The sequence below is a fragment of the Bactrocera tryoni genome, chromosome 4, assembly GCF_016617805.1.
Source record: "Bactrocera tryoni isolate S06 chromosome 4, CSIRO_BtryS06_freeze2, whole genome shotgun sequence".
NCBI classification, from domain to species: Eukaryota; Metazoa; Arthropoda; class Insecta; order Diptera; family Tephritidae; genus Bactrocera; species Bactrocera tryoni.
In genome coordinates this window covers 68873506-68888963 of record NC_052502.1, presented here as the reverse complement: position 1 = coordinate 68888963, position 15458 = coordinate 68873506, and the positions used below count along the sequence as shown (strand labels likewise).

Sequence of the window (15458 nt, the reverse complement as noted above, 5' to 3'; positions counted from 1 at the left end):
ATTGATTTGTGGTGTGTGGGGCTACTGCTGTTTCCAGGTGGGTTGTGTGTGCCAGTGTTGCCTTGTGAGTGATGTGTTATGCGGTGTAGTAGGGTGCATCAGAGCGGGAAGCTTAACTCATTTAACCAGTCGATAACGCCAAACATTTATACGTTTTTTTGTTTTAAAACAACAACGATAACGTGAATAGAACCGATTTTTTTCTGTGTTGAGGTATTCTTAAAGGTCATACAAATCTCATGACGTACCTAAGACTTAACAAACTATAAATTTTCTCTACCAAGTACTCTAGGAATCCAAGATCTCATATTCTTTAACATTTGTTACTAACTTCTCCATTGCCTACTCTGCCCAATTTTCCTTTCATTGCGGCGAAATTTCACTTTGGAACTTTAGGAGAGCATATTTTCTTAAGACTGCAGATTTTCAGAGAAAACTAAAGTAAACTGTGTTAGTTGTGGACCTGTTGTGATCTGGGAGCCCAGAAGCTCAAAGAAAACTTGCTTTCTGTCTTCCGCCCTCGAAACCCTATAAATAAAAAAAATCAAGCTATGGAGCCGAACTCGAAACTGTACCAGAACTTACCGAACTGAACCAAATAAATTTCTGTGCCCATTTCAGTTATGAAAAAGGTTCTCATAGGTTAAGTTAGATGGCAGATCTAGAAATAACGCATGTGGACTGCTGTATGCAGTATTTTATGAAGCCGTAGAAAAGAGAAACTGCTGTGTTCGAAATTATAGATTAGCAAAACGCTTAGCAGCCGCCAGTTCGGTGAGACGTCTGAAGGTATGCGCTCCCAAGTGTTTAAGTTTTGACCTCCCAAACGCGGGACTGTCGAGAAGGAAGGGTGGAGTTGTTTCCACCTCATCTTCTTCGATACAACTTCTGCAGATGGCGTCTGGAAATATTCCCAACCTTACAGCAATAGGGCAATGACCTGTTAAAAGCCTCACAACTAAGGAAGGGATAGCCTTACTGAAGGCAAAGACATCCAAGATCTCTTGCGTTCGATGTTATGCCAAAATAAGATGTACCGGTGTTAGCCCAGCACTGGCCAAACTCCCGCGTAGCCCAGCTATCTATTGTAGAACACAAAAGAATACGCAAGCACCTACTTGCTCCCATTCTACTGATAGCAGTTATTGGGTGTTTTTACTTTAGTGTTCATTGGCTTTACAATTTCCTGCGACTCCGCCATTGCCTGGCACCCATACCATTCTTATCACAAAGGCATCCGATCGATCAACCCTGAACGCGCTGTTAATGAGTTCAAGGCTAGTATCGCCACCCTGCTACCTGAGTGGATGGTCCAAAGGTAGGATCCATCAATCATTTACGGTGAGAATTAGGTGCATACTTTCAAATATTCATGTTCAGAAAAATCTCATTCTGTAGTGATTAACTAATGTCTAGGATAGACTTTAATCAATCTTTAGAAACTGTTTTGAAGTTTTTTGTTTCACAGACTTCGAGCTAACTTCCCAAACGTGGCTTGGCCACGCTTAAACGCAAGGTCAATAGTTCATACAAAATCGCTTCTTTAGGAACTTACGAATAAGTACAAGAATTTTTTTTTTTAATTTGGACCCTCTATTTTGATATACATCCTTAAACATATCTTTAAGAGTTCCAAACATTTTAATCAACAACGAACTTTTGTCGTCTTCTCTTTGAAGGTGTGCGCCATTCAACACGTCGATGTCTGCATGTTCAACAATGGAAAATTCAAAAATATTGTCGCTGACTCGGACAGCTCGCCCGTGGACCGCACAGTAGCGCCTGGCAGCACGATGAACACCACAATCATACTAAAGCCACAACGGGGTCAAACGAAAAACTGGATCGCGCTCGAAGACACACTGCAGCGCAGCACAGAGCCCGAAGAAATCACCGGCGTCATTGCTGCCTCAGCGATACGCTCTCCAAATCTTATACTTGCGCCCGGGCAGGCCATTAACCCATGCCCCAGTCCGGCTGTAGGCATACCGCAACCCAGCGGCTATCATGGACACGGTGTGTCCGGCGTTGTGGGCGACGACCGCAATGTCTTCGCCATTTATGTATCCTACTATGTGAAGGTCAAATTGACGTTGAGCGGCATGGGTGGCGAACTGTCACTAAAGTTGCCCTTCGTGCTAGTGCATGTCGAAGAGCCAAGAGTGGAGCACAGAGTGGAAAGACTTGCGCTAGACGATGTGCCGGCTGGCAAACGGAACGGCAACAAAACAAAAAGCGGCGCTGCCACGTCGACGTCCGGCATAACGGGAACTACGCCACGCAAAGATGGCAATGGACGTCTCAGCGCGCAACCAAAGCAACTTGATCGCATCGAATCGGTGGACGATGAGATACGTTTGCCAATACCAGATACAGCTGTGCCAAGTACTGCGCCAGCTGCCAGCAGCAAGCGCAAGCTTGTTCGCAGCGAAACATTGGCTAAAGATTTGGACGAGGAAATCGAAGAGCAAACAGAGGCGGAAGCGGCAAAAGCGACGCTTAGCACCGAAGAGAGTTTGCCGCATGACGGTGAAGAGCTGGAGCAAGTGCACATAGTGCAAATACACTCACATGTAGCAGAGAGCATTGAAAAAGAAACGGTCGAGGACCCTCAAGAGGAGTCAGACAAAAAAGAGCAGGAAATTGTAGAGTCTATGGAACCAGAGGAAGATATTAAGCAGTCACAAGATGAATCAGCAAATGATGAAGCAAAAGAAGAAGAAAAAGTGGAGTCAGATGCGAGCGCGTTGGAAGAGACGCCTAACGTCGATGAGCATCACCCTCAATCCTCACATGTGTGATTCTCATTTCTGCGCGGCATGTTTCACAAGAAACGGCAAACAAAGTGAGGTACTTAGCAGAGGTATAGGCGCTTTTTTCGGCTATAACCGCGTCAGCGGTGTCTACGCTTATGAAAAAGAAATCTCTTTTTGGATATAACCAAGAAAGAAAAAAGGAGTATATATTTAAAGAAATATAGAAAAAGAAAATGCTTTGAGAATGAAAGAAGCATAAGAAATGACAACTGGAGGTGCGTTGCTTTTTTGGATCATCAGGAATGATCTCCAAGAGAAAATACTTATAAATATAACCTTAAGCTACAAGTAAAGTAAAATAAGGAACTTTGAAAACAAATTATCTGTTTAGGTATTCCATATGAAACCGATTATATAATATTAAAAATAGAGTAAAAAAATCACTACAGAACATACAATTTATTGAGCCCAAACGCATGGAGAAACCTCTAACAAGTGCAAGAAAGGAAAATTTTCGAGGCAGAACTCTTAATATTTTTTCGGAAAAGATAATCAAATAGACTTAGAAGTTCCTGAAACATAATGAAAACACGATCTCGCAACTACAATTCAAAACTATCAAGCCACAAACAAGAATATAGATTTCTGAGATCTCGAGTGAAAACGTGAGATCGAAAGTGAAAACGCTTGTATAGTAGATCTAGAATTATGTTACTCGCACTCTAAGTTAAAAGAAAATATTCCTTCGAAGTATGATAATAGTTTTAGATAGTAGTGCATATGCCCAGACAGTCGGGTCTACGTAACCGGAACGGACCTAGATTTTTTATCCGCTACAACAACAACTCCTAGAAATCAACGTAAAACTAACCACAAATTACGGATTCATACTGAACGTTAGTTAGGATATTGCCTCCCTACTAAATGAACTTAAGACTTTTCAAACCAAACTAAAAAAGTTTTGCGCTGTTTGAGACAAAACCTATTTTGTAAAGATTATGGATCTTTCAAATTTTTTCGAAATATTTGCAGTTCTTACATTCAATAATTTCTCGATGCATTAAAAATATTTTAAAAACAATTTTTAAATGTGAACCAAAAAAAATTGAATTTGTTTCAAAACGCAAACTGATTTCAACAGAGCAAACATGGTTTCAAGGTCGACCTTTCAAGGTAAAAAGATGGTAAAACGAAATTTAACAAGAATTAAGGAAAGATTCATTCAGAAATTAAGGAAGGATTCAGCAAGGAATATTTCACCGTTTTGAACTTTTTGAAAGAGTTGGAATTAGACTTGTTTTGAGAGTTCTAACCTTAAAAGAAGTCGATTGTAAATAGACATAGCCTTAAAATAATCTTAAGTAACTTAAAAGATTATGATAAACTATGATAAAATGAAAGGATAAAAAATATGAAAATGTTGTAACGCTATCCATATTAACGATAGAAAAAGATACAACAAGAGATTGTTTGGCCTCTAAGCAAGCAGATGATCTAGCTTCCAACCTACTCTAACCCCAAACAGTTGATAAATTTGCATGAAACAATATTGACCGAAAATCAAATAACCTATAATTTATTTATATCAATATAGATTTTATTGATTACCAAAAACCGCGGATACTGAATGCAAAAGCCGATTTTAAGCAAGTGAAAACAAAATAAACAAACTCCGAAAAGATCCAAAATGATCTCAACAACTGTAGAAATGCGTTCGACCTCTCTAAATAGAAAATATTTAGCTAAAAATGCAAACATTACCGATAGTTCAGTAAAATGTGACATACAAAATTGTAAGCAGCACCATTTTTATAAGAACTAGAGCTAAGTTAATGAGTCTAAAAACAAGAAGAGGTTTCTAAATGTAAAGCTGAAATGAATTTTGAATAGTTTGAAGCATATAGAATAAAAGAAAATGTATTAAAACAAATTTGGAGAACTGACAGCTTTGCAATTTTCATTGAAGCAACTTGAAAACTAAATTATGATCATACTGAAAACAGAAAAACTATACAGTTAAACTAGTGTACGACTTAGAAGCAGAAAATAAATTTGTGGCACCAAATTGGATAAGTTATTTTTGCTAAAAACTACAATTAGATTATTAAGAAAAACGCTTTGTGTAAATAGTGGTTCCCAAACTTTATGTATGTATATGAGTAACCAGTAAAGTTACACATAGAATAATATTTGTTAAAAAAAAATAAATAAATAGTGTTAAATACGGTTTATGAGGCCATAGTATGTACCAACTAGACACTATGGAAACATATACCTATATATAAATATTGTTATAAAGTACGGTTTCGGTGTTACAAGGACTAGAAAACTTACGTACATATCGGTTTATATGTATATTTTACAGCAAATCCTACAGGAAATAAATTTACATATGCGCATGATGCCTAATAACAGAAAATATGCTGAAGGCGAAAATGTAGCTTGGAAATTACAACACAAAACAGTTTACCATATGTCTTCAAAATATGGTACCTATTAGTTAAATATTATAAAACAGAAATTTTATTTTATTATCAAATCTAGCGTCACCTAAAATGAAAAATAATGTAACATCATTTTTCATATATTTACAGCCGAAGAAAAAACCATATAATAGAAGCCACCAATATTGAAACAAATTTTGAGTTTTGGTTATAAATTGGTTATATATTGGTTATATCTGAGAGCGAAAGCTAAAGATTTTTTCCTACATATTTTTAATAGTGAATCGTAAGCAATAAAAACCTCAATTTCATTTTTTTTTTTTTTGATGATACGCCATTTTTGATGCTTTGCCTTGCGTTCTCACCGGCATCATTTTTGAAGAAATATTAATGGTTGATTCTACCGGCACACGAACCATACAAACCGTTGTTTTTTCTGTATGAAATGGCAGCTTTTGAATCTCTTCAGGTTGCTCTTCGTCTCAAATACGACAATTTTGCTTGTTTACATACCCATTGAGCCAGGAATGGGCCTCTTCACTGAACAAAATTTGGCTCAAAAGCGTCGGATCTTCTTGGAACTACTCAAGAGCGCATGTAACGAAGCGATGTCGCTTGGGAAGGTCGAGCGGCTTCAGTTCTTGCACAAGCTGTTGTACGCTTTCAATTTAAAATCTCGACGTAAAATGCGTCAACTCTTTACATACGTCAATCAGTTTTGCTGCGAACGGCGCCGAATCGACTTTTCTCTGTCTACGTGTACACTCTCAGCTATGGCCGCTATATGATACTGCTATATTTTTTTACAAGGTGCTGGACCTGGTCTATTCGGTTGAATATTATCCAATATTGAATGCTGGGTCTCAAGATAGTTGATGGTGTTACAAATAGTACTCAGTATTAGTATGTTGACCATAAGTTGAGCAAAGTTGCGAAACACATTCTTTAAAGAACGTGAATTTCCGTAATAACGTTGAACGATTTGTAAACGTTGTTCAGACATAAGTCTTTCCATGATAAAATGCCAAACGATACTGAACAAGAATAAGAAGACCGCTTCACGATTCACGCGTGATCTGTCAAAAAGAGATTATTGAAAAAAGTACCTCTACTTGGATCACCCGTAGAATAGCGATGTTCTTAAAGTAAAGGTATTGTTTTTTTATTATTATTATTTTAGAAGCAAATTCATAACATTCTGCATGAAAAAACAAAAAACTTGCCGCAAAAGTATTGATAACAGATACTTTGTGGTGAAAATTTCTGAATTTATTATACATAAAAAAAAAAAAAATTTGGTAAATATAAATAAAAAAGCAAAAAATATGTAAACAAATTCACAAAAAATGAAGTAATGATGAAAAATTCGCATTAATTAGAGGATAAGTATATGTGTGTTGAATTGCATGTGCGCCTAAATGTATACCACAACTCCTACTAGTTGAAACAAGACTAAGAAAATAAATATATGAAATATATAAAAGTTATTAACTGTTGACTACAGGAAGCTGGACTTCTGCTGACATTATTGTAAAGTTAGTTAATATGTACTGAGTAAAAATTTTAAAATATAAGCTGTAAAAGAATTTATAATATGAAGATAATATTGTGTGAAACAAAACAATATACATTATAAATAAATGTGTGGCACAAACAATGGAAACTAAGAAATTTAAACAGAAATTATGAAATAATGTGCGCGCCAAAAGGTATGCTACAATGAAATATAAAAAAAAATATGTAGCATACCTATGGGCGGCGCGTAATTTAGCAGTAATACGCTGCTACAAACGGTACTTATGCACTTGCTGTAGAAAATATAAATTTTTAACAAATCAAAAGATGAAAAGCTTGGAGCAAATATTAATTGGTGTTTGGAAATGTACTAGCCTTTACGCTGAGTTAATTATTTTGTAGTTTTAAAACTAATTAGTTGTACACTGATGAAAGAAATATTTGTTAACTGTAAGCAAAATTGCTGTAAGTGACAGAAAGTAACTATTAAAAGCAACTACAACAAAAATGTATGAAATAAAATAATAATAATAACAATAAACGCAGTAAAATTGTTTCATTCTGTAAGTAAAATTGCTTGAACCATCAAAACAAAGGACAAAGACAACTAATTTCTGCGCTTCAGGCAGTCAGTGGTGCTAAAAATAGCATGGAAATGAATTTAAAAGCTTTTTACTTAACTGACGCGAAAAGTTTACTTTGATAAAAAGCTTTCAAGGTTTACTTTACATAAAGAGAACGTGAGAGCTCAACTGTGAGAATAGTGCTGTTAAGCTGCAACGGTACATACATATAATTAAGTCAGAGCGCAGAAATCTTTTTATATTAAAGACTTTGAATTAGACGACAGAAAGTGCGCATAATAGCTTTAAAGGTACTGTAACAAAAGCACATATAGGCTTAAGCGCGCAGTGCAATATACAGTGTATACAGTGTACAATAAGCGACAGAGCTTAAAGCATAACCCTTAGAGCTTTCAACGATGTTCAACGGAAATTGTTAGAAAACGACCTCAAACTAAATTTGCATGTATGTGTTTATAAAGCTGCAGAAAGCTCATTATGAAAGCAAAGGCTGTACTTACACCAATTTTCAATTTTCAATTAGTAAAATTGTTAAGGATTTTATGTAAATTTTCGTCTTTAAAGATTACAGTTATGGTTGTGTAGCACCTCTGCTATAAAGCTTTAGGATTATTATAGAATTATGGTTTAATTATGCATATTCTGCCTCATATAGAACTTCTTTCATTGAATACATTTAAATTCAGAATTAAGAAGACAAGGCTTTGTAGAGTTCGCTTCTCTAAAAATTTCCAAGTTAAGTACTTTACGAGTGGTAAAAATTTCATCACGTGGCATTATCTTTTTTTGAGGCTATGTCATAAATTGCGACGTCTTGACGGCTTGACCCACAGCTTCTTGTGTATATCCTATCAAGGTGGATTCTTAATTTTGGTAGTACACCCACATTTTTAAGTATACCTAGACCAGAGGAGCAATGGAGGATGGAGCCATGTGTAAAAGTTCAATCAAGTGAGGAAAGTTCTCTGAGCGCCATTTACTTGGGAGTGGTCAGAAACGATTCCTTTCCATCGAGCAGCTCACGACTTCCGGTCTTAGACTAGATATCCTCTAGGTAGCCAATGAACATCCCTTTGAAGGCGAGCTAAAGTGAGAAAGCGAAACATTCCTCTCCAGGGTTGTGCACTGGGTTTGGAGCTCGCCACGTAAAAAACACCGCCAACCAAAGAAAGAAAACAGCACCGAATGAGAGTACCCCCTTTTGACCACTGAAAAAGTGTTAAGGATTACGTTTCAAGGGCATGCACCTGGAATATTCGGGCCCTTAAGGTGTGAAGGTGTTTCTGCCCAGCTGGTTGATGTCCTCATAAGAGTAAAGGCTGAAATCACCGCCGTCCAAGAAGTTCGATGAACCTAACAAACACAGACGAGTAGGTCTGTGTAACATTTATTACAGTGGTCATATAAAGGAGCGCAAATTGAGTGTGCCATTCGTAGTAGGAGAGAAACTCCGTCTCTGATCCCTTGCATTAACCCCGAGGAGGAACGTTTAGTCACAATCCGCATCAAAATGAAATTGTTTAACATACTCGTATCGTTGATTTTCAACCACGCCCCGACAGAACCAAAGAGCGATTGGAGTGCAACTTTGAGAGCTGCCCCTAACACGATGTCGAAATCGTGCTTGGTAACTTTAACGACAGGGTGGTGAAGGTAACTTTGGCGCAACGGTCCTAAATTCAGCCCCTTCGGTTTCAAACCTGCTGAATGTCAGTTAAAGTATAACACCAGGAGATGGAGAGTTGTTAAACCCGATTCCCCAATCCCAGACGATGAAGCGGACGTCCCATTGCCCGACCATAAAGAAGTTCGATTAGCAATTACCCGTCTGAAGGGCAGCAAAGCGTGGGATGCCCATGGCTAGCCGTCCGAGCTAGCAGAGGAAGGGGAAGATATCCACTCCGTTGGAAAGCCTAAGTACAGCAGGACCTGACTACACATGAAATCTCCAATTGGTGCCAAACAGCGAAAAGGAAGAACGACTGGAGCGCTGTTGTAAAAGGCTACAACCGCGTAAGCGGGATCTACGCCAATAAAGAAGAAACAGTTGTTGCTATTATAATAACATAAAATGCTCCCAAAGACGTTAAAAGAACATTCAAGGTAGGCAGAATAACATCATTACCAGACGAACAACCTAAAAAATCTTTTTTCTTTAAGCAAAATCTCTCGAGAGACACCCAGAAACTTTATTTTATCAGCAATTCTGAGTTTATTTTTAATAAAAAATTATCTTAGCGTATAAATTTTAGTTTGAAAACCATCAAAACATGCCGAAAAATCACTAACAGAGTTACCACACAATTACCAAATCAAAAGTCAGCCGCCGTTAGTGTAGTATTTTGATTGAAATTTAATGTTATAATTTTTTATTATTCATTCATAGGTAATTTATAATCACTATTTGTAAATATGTACTGTTTTCTTTCGTAAATATTGTTTTCGACTTTTACATGATTTTATCGCATTTTATAATATTTTTTTTTCTTTATTGTAGTATTTTTGTTGTTGTTTAACATTTCTTGCTTAAATTTAAAATTTTGTATTTTAATGTATACCCTCTGCTATTATGTATGTATTAACAATTTGTTGTTGTGTTTTGTATTAATTTGTATTATTGAATGAGAGTTGGTTTCGTCTGAGCTTTAAACTACTTCTTTGCATTTTTATTTCGTAAAAAATTTTTTTTAAATATTTAAACAATACAATAAAGAACTTTCGAAATATTTTCAATTTTCAAAGACATTTACGTGTGTTGCAGGGTTGCCAACATGTTTATATTTTTTTACAAAATAACCGGTTTATATTGGGCTTATTTTTTTATTGCTCAAAGCTTTAAATCATATTTTTTATTACAAAATATTTTTTTAATGTTTATTAAAACTCGTGTATTTTATGTCACCAACAAATGGTTCTCAAAAAAAGTGTTCATGCATTATTTTTGTTGATTTCTACATTGTTATTATTAATGTTATTGTTATTACTGATTATATTATAATTATTACCGTTATTTTTAACTTTATTTCCCTTTATTATTATATTTATAACTAAACTTTAAATGATAATTCGCATACACTGGTGGCCACGCAAAACTTACCACTCATAATTTTCAAGTGCATATTTGATTACATTTTATAGCCGTACCTTTTGCGGTATAGAAATTTTTATTTAGAAATAAGTTAATGACATGTTATTAATCAAAAAAATAAAAAATAAAAAACAAAACACATTCAGCTATAGATAAATCAATTGAAAGATAGTGAGCTTTACAAAATGAGCTTGAAATATAAGAGACTGACATGCGATGAAAAAATTTTTATTTTTTTAATTTAATTTCATTTACACCATATATGTAACTAATATATATATACATATATATTTTTTAATTAAAACACGAAGTTTAGTAGGTGTATCACTTTAAAAACAATAAAATCGGCCGCTTTTGTATAAGCACAGAAAAGCTATTTTGTATTTTACTCATTAAACGTAATTAATTAAAATTTATAATTATAAATAGATAATTTTTTTTTATAATTTAAGCTTACTAAAAACATAAAAAAGAATAAAATTGAAGAAAATCCCGAAAGAACAATAAAGTCCGAAAAAAATTTAAGAAAGTATAGTGGTAAGTTTTGCGTGGCCAGGAGTGTATTTCCTTAATTAGTTAAAAGGTAAAGTAATTATTAAATTTCGATTTTTTTTCAAAATTTAGATTTTTCTCTAAAACAGAAAAAATATTTTTTATATATTTTAATTTTAATTCTAATTTATTATTTTAACAGTTTAAAGATATTATCATTATAAAGTGAGTAAAATTAGAAAACAAAATTTTTTTCGGTTTTTGGGAAAATATCTAAATTATTATATTTTCATTTTTTTTTCAAAATTTAGATTTTTGCTCAAAAACAGAAAAACTATTTTTTATATATTTTAATTTTAATTTTAATTTATTATTTTAACAGTTTAAAGATATTATCATTATAAAGTGAGTAAAATTAGAAAAAAAAAATATTTTTTTAGGTTTTTGGGAAAATATCTAAATTTTGAGAAAGAAAAATGGAAATTTTTTATTTAAATTTTTTATAAATGTAATTGACTTTTTTAATTTTTTGTTTATTAACTAAAAATTTATTTTTTTAATTTGTGTTTATTAACAAAAAATTTAAAAAGGAAAATAAGAAAACTTATATAGAAATTTTTAAATATAGAAAAAAGAACGTTAAAAATTAAGGTTAAAAAAATTTTTGAAAAATTAATTAGAAACCCAAAATTCAAAATTAATTGACTGTAATATATCAAATAAAATTTTATTTAAAAAAAAAATATTTTTAGTTTAGAAAGAATACTTTAATTATTATTAAAAAAGCTGCTTGGCATAAAACAATATTTTGGAAAGATACTTTGATTTTTATAAAAGTAAAATTTTAAAGAGAAATAAGGAAAATGTAAAGTCTTAAATAGAATGAAAAATAATAAAAACATATTTTTATAATGAGTGAAAATTAAAAGAAGTTTACAACAAAAAAAGAGTAATACATTTTGACAAAAAAGTAATTTTAAATAAAACCGAAGCTATTTAATTATTCATCAATGTTTATTTTGTCGCCTTCATGGTAATCCCCACCAGTTGTAATACATTGTGCCAATGTGCCAATGATTCTTCCAGTCCTCTCAGCACTTGCATTTCAAACTCATGTCTCATCGGCAGTTATAATGCGCTCCATGAATGTGGGATCTCGGAATAAGCACGCTCAAGCATGTCCAAAAAGACCTATTTACGGTGCTCTTTATGATGAAAATTCAGCTCTACAGGGACAAGGACGTGTTTCATACCCAAAATATCGACCAAAATCATACGAATGGACTCGACAAGTTGCACATAACAGATGGAAAAATATAACAAAATGCAATATAACTAAACAGTTATGGCCAATATATGACAAGAAAAGAACTAATGACTTATTAAATAGGTCCAGGAAAAGTATGTACTCCTGCCATAAAAGGCATTAGAAATTTGGAGAACATGCGTTCAAAATGGTTGTAGGCCACATCTACCGAGGCGGCGAAATGTTAGGGAATAAGGCAACAATTTTCTACTTTCTCTGTGAATGCCCAGTTCAATCGCAGATCCGACACTTGCGATCCATCAAGCAGCAAACCTTGAATGGATGTCAACAAAGCGCATATCGGACATTAACAGCTTTAACACAACCACAAAACGGTTTGAAAGAGAAGGTGAAACGTGGTAGCAATAATGAAAAGGTCTACGAGTAGACCATCAAAATGGCACAGCTAGTGCTAATTGAGCCCAAAAGATAACAGGGCTGCACTCCTACCTACCTTTAAAGGAAAAATTATATTAAAAATGAATCTACAATTTTTATTTAAGGGGGTATTCTGGTCCAGGATTTTGAAAAAATCGATTTTTTATGCGTATTTTGAAATGAGATACAGCCGATTTTGTGACGTGGCGTCCGTGTTCAATAAAATTGTCTCCTAAACTTTAAATGCGTTTTTCTCGAAACAACTTTTTTTGAGGTGGTTGACATGATATCTCAAGTTCTACTGAACCGATTCCTTTGAAATTTGGTATATATCTTCTTTATACAATGCTCTATCGTGTCTGTCTTGGATTTCCAAAAATTTTGATTTGAAGTATTTTTATAAAATTCGAAAAGGTCGAAAAAACCGGTTAAAAAAAATTGTTTCAAGTCGACGCCATTTTGTTATTTTTTTTTTTTTTTTTGAATAGTCAACCCGATAACGACATCCTTACTAATGAAGAATCTTCTTGTTTTTTGTGTTTTAGATCTCTACAAGGGTTGAAATCACGTCAACCAGGACGCAACGTTTTTTTTGAAGCCGCCACTACACCGGCCCGTAACTCGACGAATTTTGGTTTTTTTTTCTTGCATTTTTTTTATATTATTAAAATGTCAATAAAAAACATATTAAAAAAATTTTTTTTTCAGTTTTTTTTTACCTTAGTTTAAAAAATGCCTAAAATTCATGCGTCCAGACCAGAATACCCCCTTAAAATTAAAAAATTAAAGCATGGATACGAAATAAAAAATACAAAAAGGACAGTCTGGTTCTTTCATAATGAACATGAAAATCAAATAAATAAAAAAAATATTATAAGTACAAATTAAAATTAAAATCTTAAACAACAAAAATAAAAATAAAATATTTTTAGTTTTTAGTATTTTTTGACTTATCCTAGCGCTTGGAACCGTAAAAAAAAATGCAAATGAAATGAAATAAAAATAATAATATAATTGTTCGATATTATGAAAATATATTATGGATATTATTAAACTATAATTATAGATATTAAAAAATTAATTTAATAATTATTAATTATAATTATAATTATTATTAAAAAACATAATTATTAAATTTCTTTCCATTTTTCACTTATTGCATATTATTTATTATACATATTTTTTCACATAATTTATAAATTTTAATTTATGTTTCTTATTTTTATTTTATTATTACATTTATATATATATTTTTTTAAATAAAAATACAAACGTTTTCAGTTTTATTATACAAATATTTAAATATCTTAATTTTTTAAATTATTTTATTACAATTCAATAATATTATCATGATTTTGTGACTTTACTAGTATTATTATGTTGCTATTATATAGATATATATATCTTTATATCGTTATAAAGTTATTTTTAAGTTTAACGCAACTTAAACCCAATTTCCAGAGATCTTCATAAAAGTTTGTGGTTTTTTTTTAGTTTTCAACTAAAAGTAAAACTAGTTATAGTTATTTGCTTATAATATACTAAACAGGTATGCATAACAAGTGATTTGATCTTTAAGGTTAGTTAAGTGGACAAAAAAGGCACTACAATCGAAAAGAAATTCTTTGGAATAATTTCAGTGTTAATTTATTATATTTATTTTAGTTGTGTTTTTAACTACTTAACCTTTTCAAGTGCGTAATTTATATTTTGTAATATATTTTTAGGTTTAAATTAAGCTACAAGTACATATTATTTCATTACACTGAGTTCACACGCACTGGATTTTAATGATTTTTGTTTTCAATATATTAATATTTTACGAAAAAATACTAATTTTATAATATTTTATTCTTTAATTTACAATTAATTCATGCAAAATTGGTGTTTTAAGTAATCATTTGTAATTCATTTTAATTTACATCGAAGGTTATGACTTGATAGTCTTCTGGCGTAAATTAATGATTTGAAGGTATTGAGGGTTAGCGACTTTTTTTTCAAAAATAATTAAGCAAAGGCATAAACATTTTTCAGCTTCGTTGCAGTTTTGTAATGGCTATTACAGAAGTACAGAAATAAAGTGTAAATTAAATAAAATAAATTGAAAAAAGCTTAAAATTTGTTGATTTCAAATTACGTGTCGCCTTCGAATAACTTAATTTCCCGCTAAGTCTGACTAAAATATTGCTAAAGCGCTCTTGTATAAATATTATTATCTCTCTCGCTATCTTTCTTCCACTAACTAGCTTTCTCTTTCTGCACATATATTTCTCTCTCTCTCTCTCTCTTTCTCTTCTTCTTATAATAAATTACACGGAGTAGTTGGAAAAATTACCATAGGCTTCCACATAATATGTGCCACAATTGGAACTCGCTAAATACTACTTCTTACTGCGGAGCTTTCTCTCACGTTATTATTTCAATCTCTATTCGTATATAGAATTGCACCTCCTTTCCAACTAAAAATATATGTAAACAAAAATAATCCATTAAAAATAAAAATGCAAACCAAAAATTTGATTAATAAGTTATATTTAAAATACTCAGCTGACGGCTGAAGTAAAGTGTATACTAATTCACTTAAGATAAGAAATCGAGACTCGTTCTTATTTTATATTATTTGGTATGGCATGTTGCTGCTTTTGTTGTTGTAGAGATGATTTTGCTGTTACAGCTGCTTTTTCCCGCGGTTGAGCGAAGAAAAGAAACGTTTCTTATGTCATAAGTATTTAAAAATTAAGAGAAGATTTCGAGATTTAATTACAAACATGCGAAGTTCGATAATACATATTTTTTTAAATTCTGAATTTTTTTCTTTCAGTATAAATAATTAAATAAAATAGAATTAAAACTACTTAATAATGAATGCTTAATTAAATTTAGATCGGAAGAATA

At 32.5% G+C, this 15458-nt stretch overlaps 1 protein-coding gene across 1 annotated transcript in view; it reads left to right on the top strand.

The window, feature by feature from the left end:
- LOC120775686 overlaps positions 1-5274 on the top strand; it is a 135659-nt gene extending 130385 nt beyond the window's left edge. The window contains exon 7 of the mRNA XM_040105985.1: positions 1680-5274. Within this exon, the coding sequence (XP_039961919.1) occupies positions 1680-2801 (1122 nt within the window). The 3' untranslated portion in view covers positions 2802-5274. The remainder of the gene's footprint in view (positions 1-1679) is intronic.
- Positions 5275-15458: the final 10184 nt, after the last annotated feature.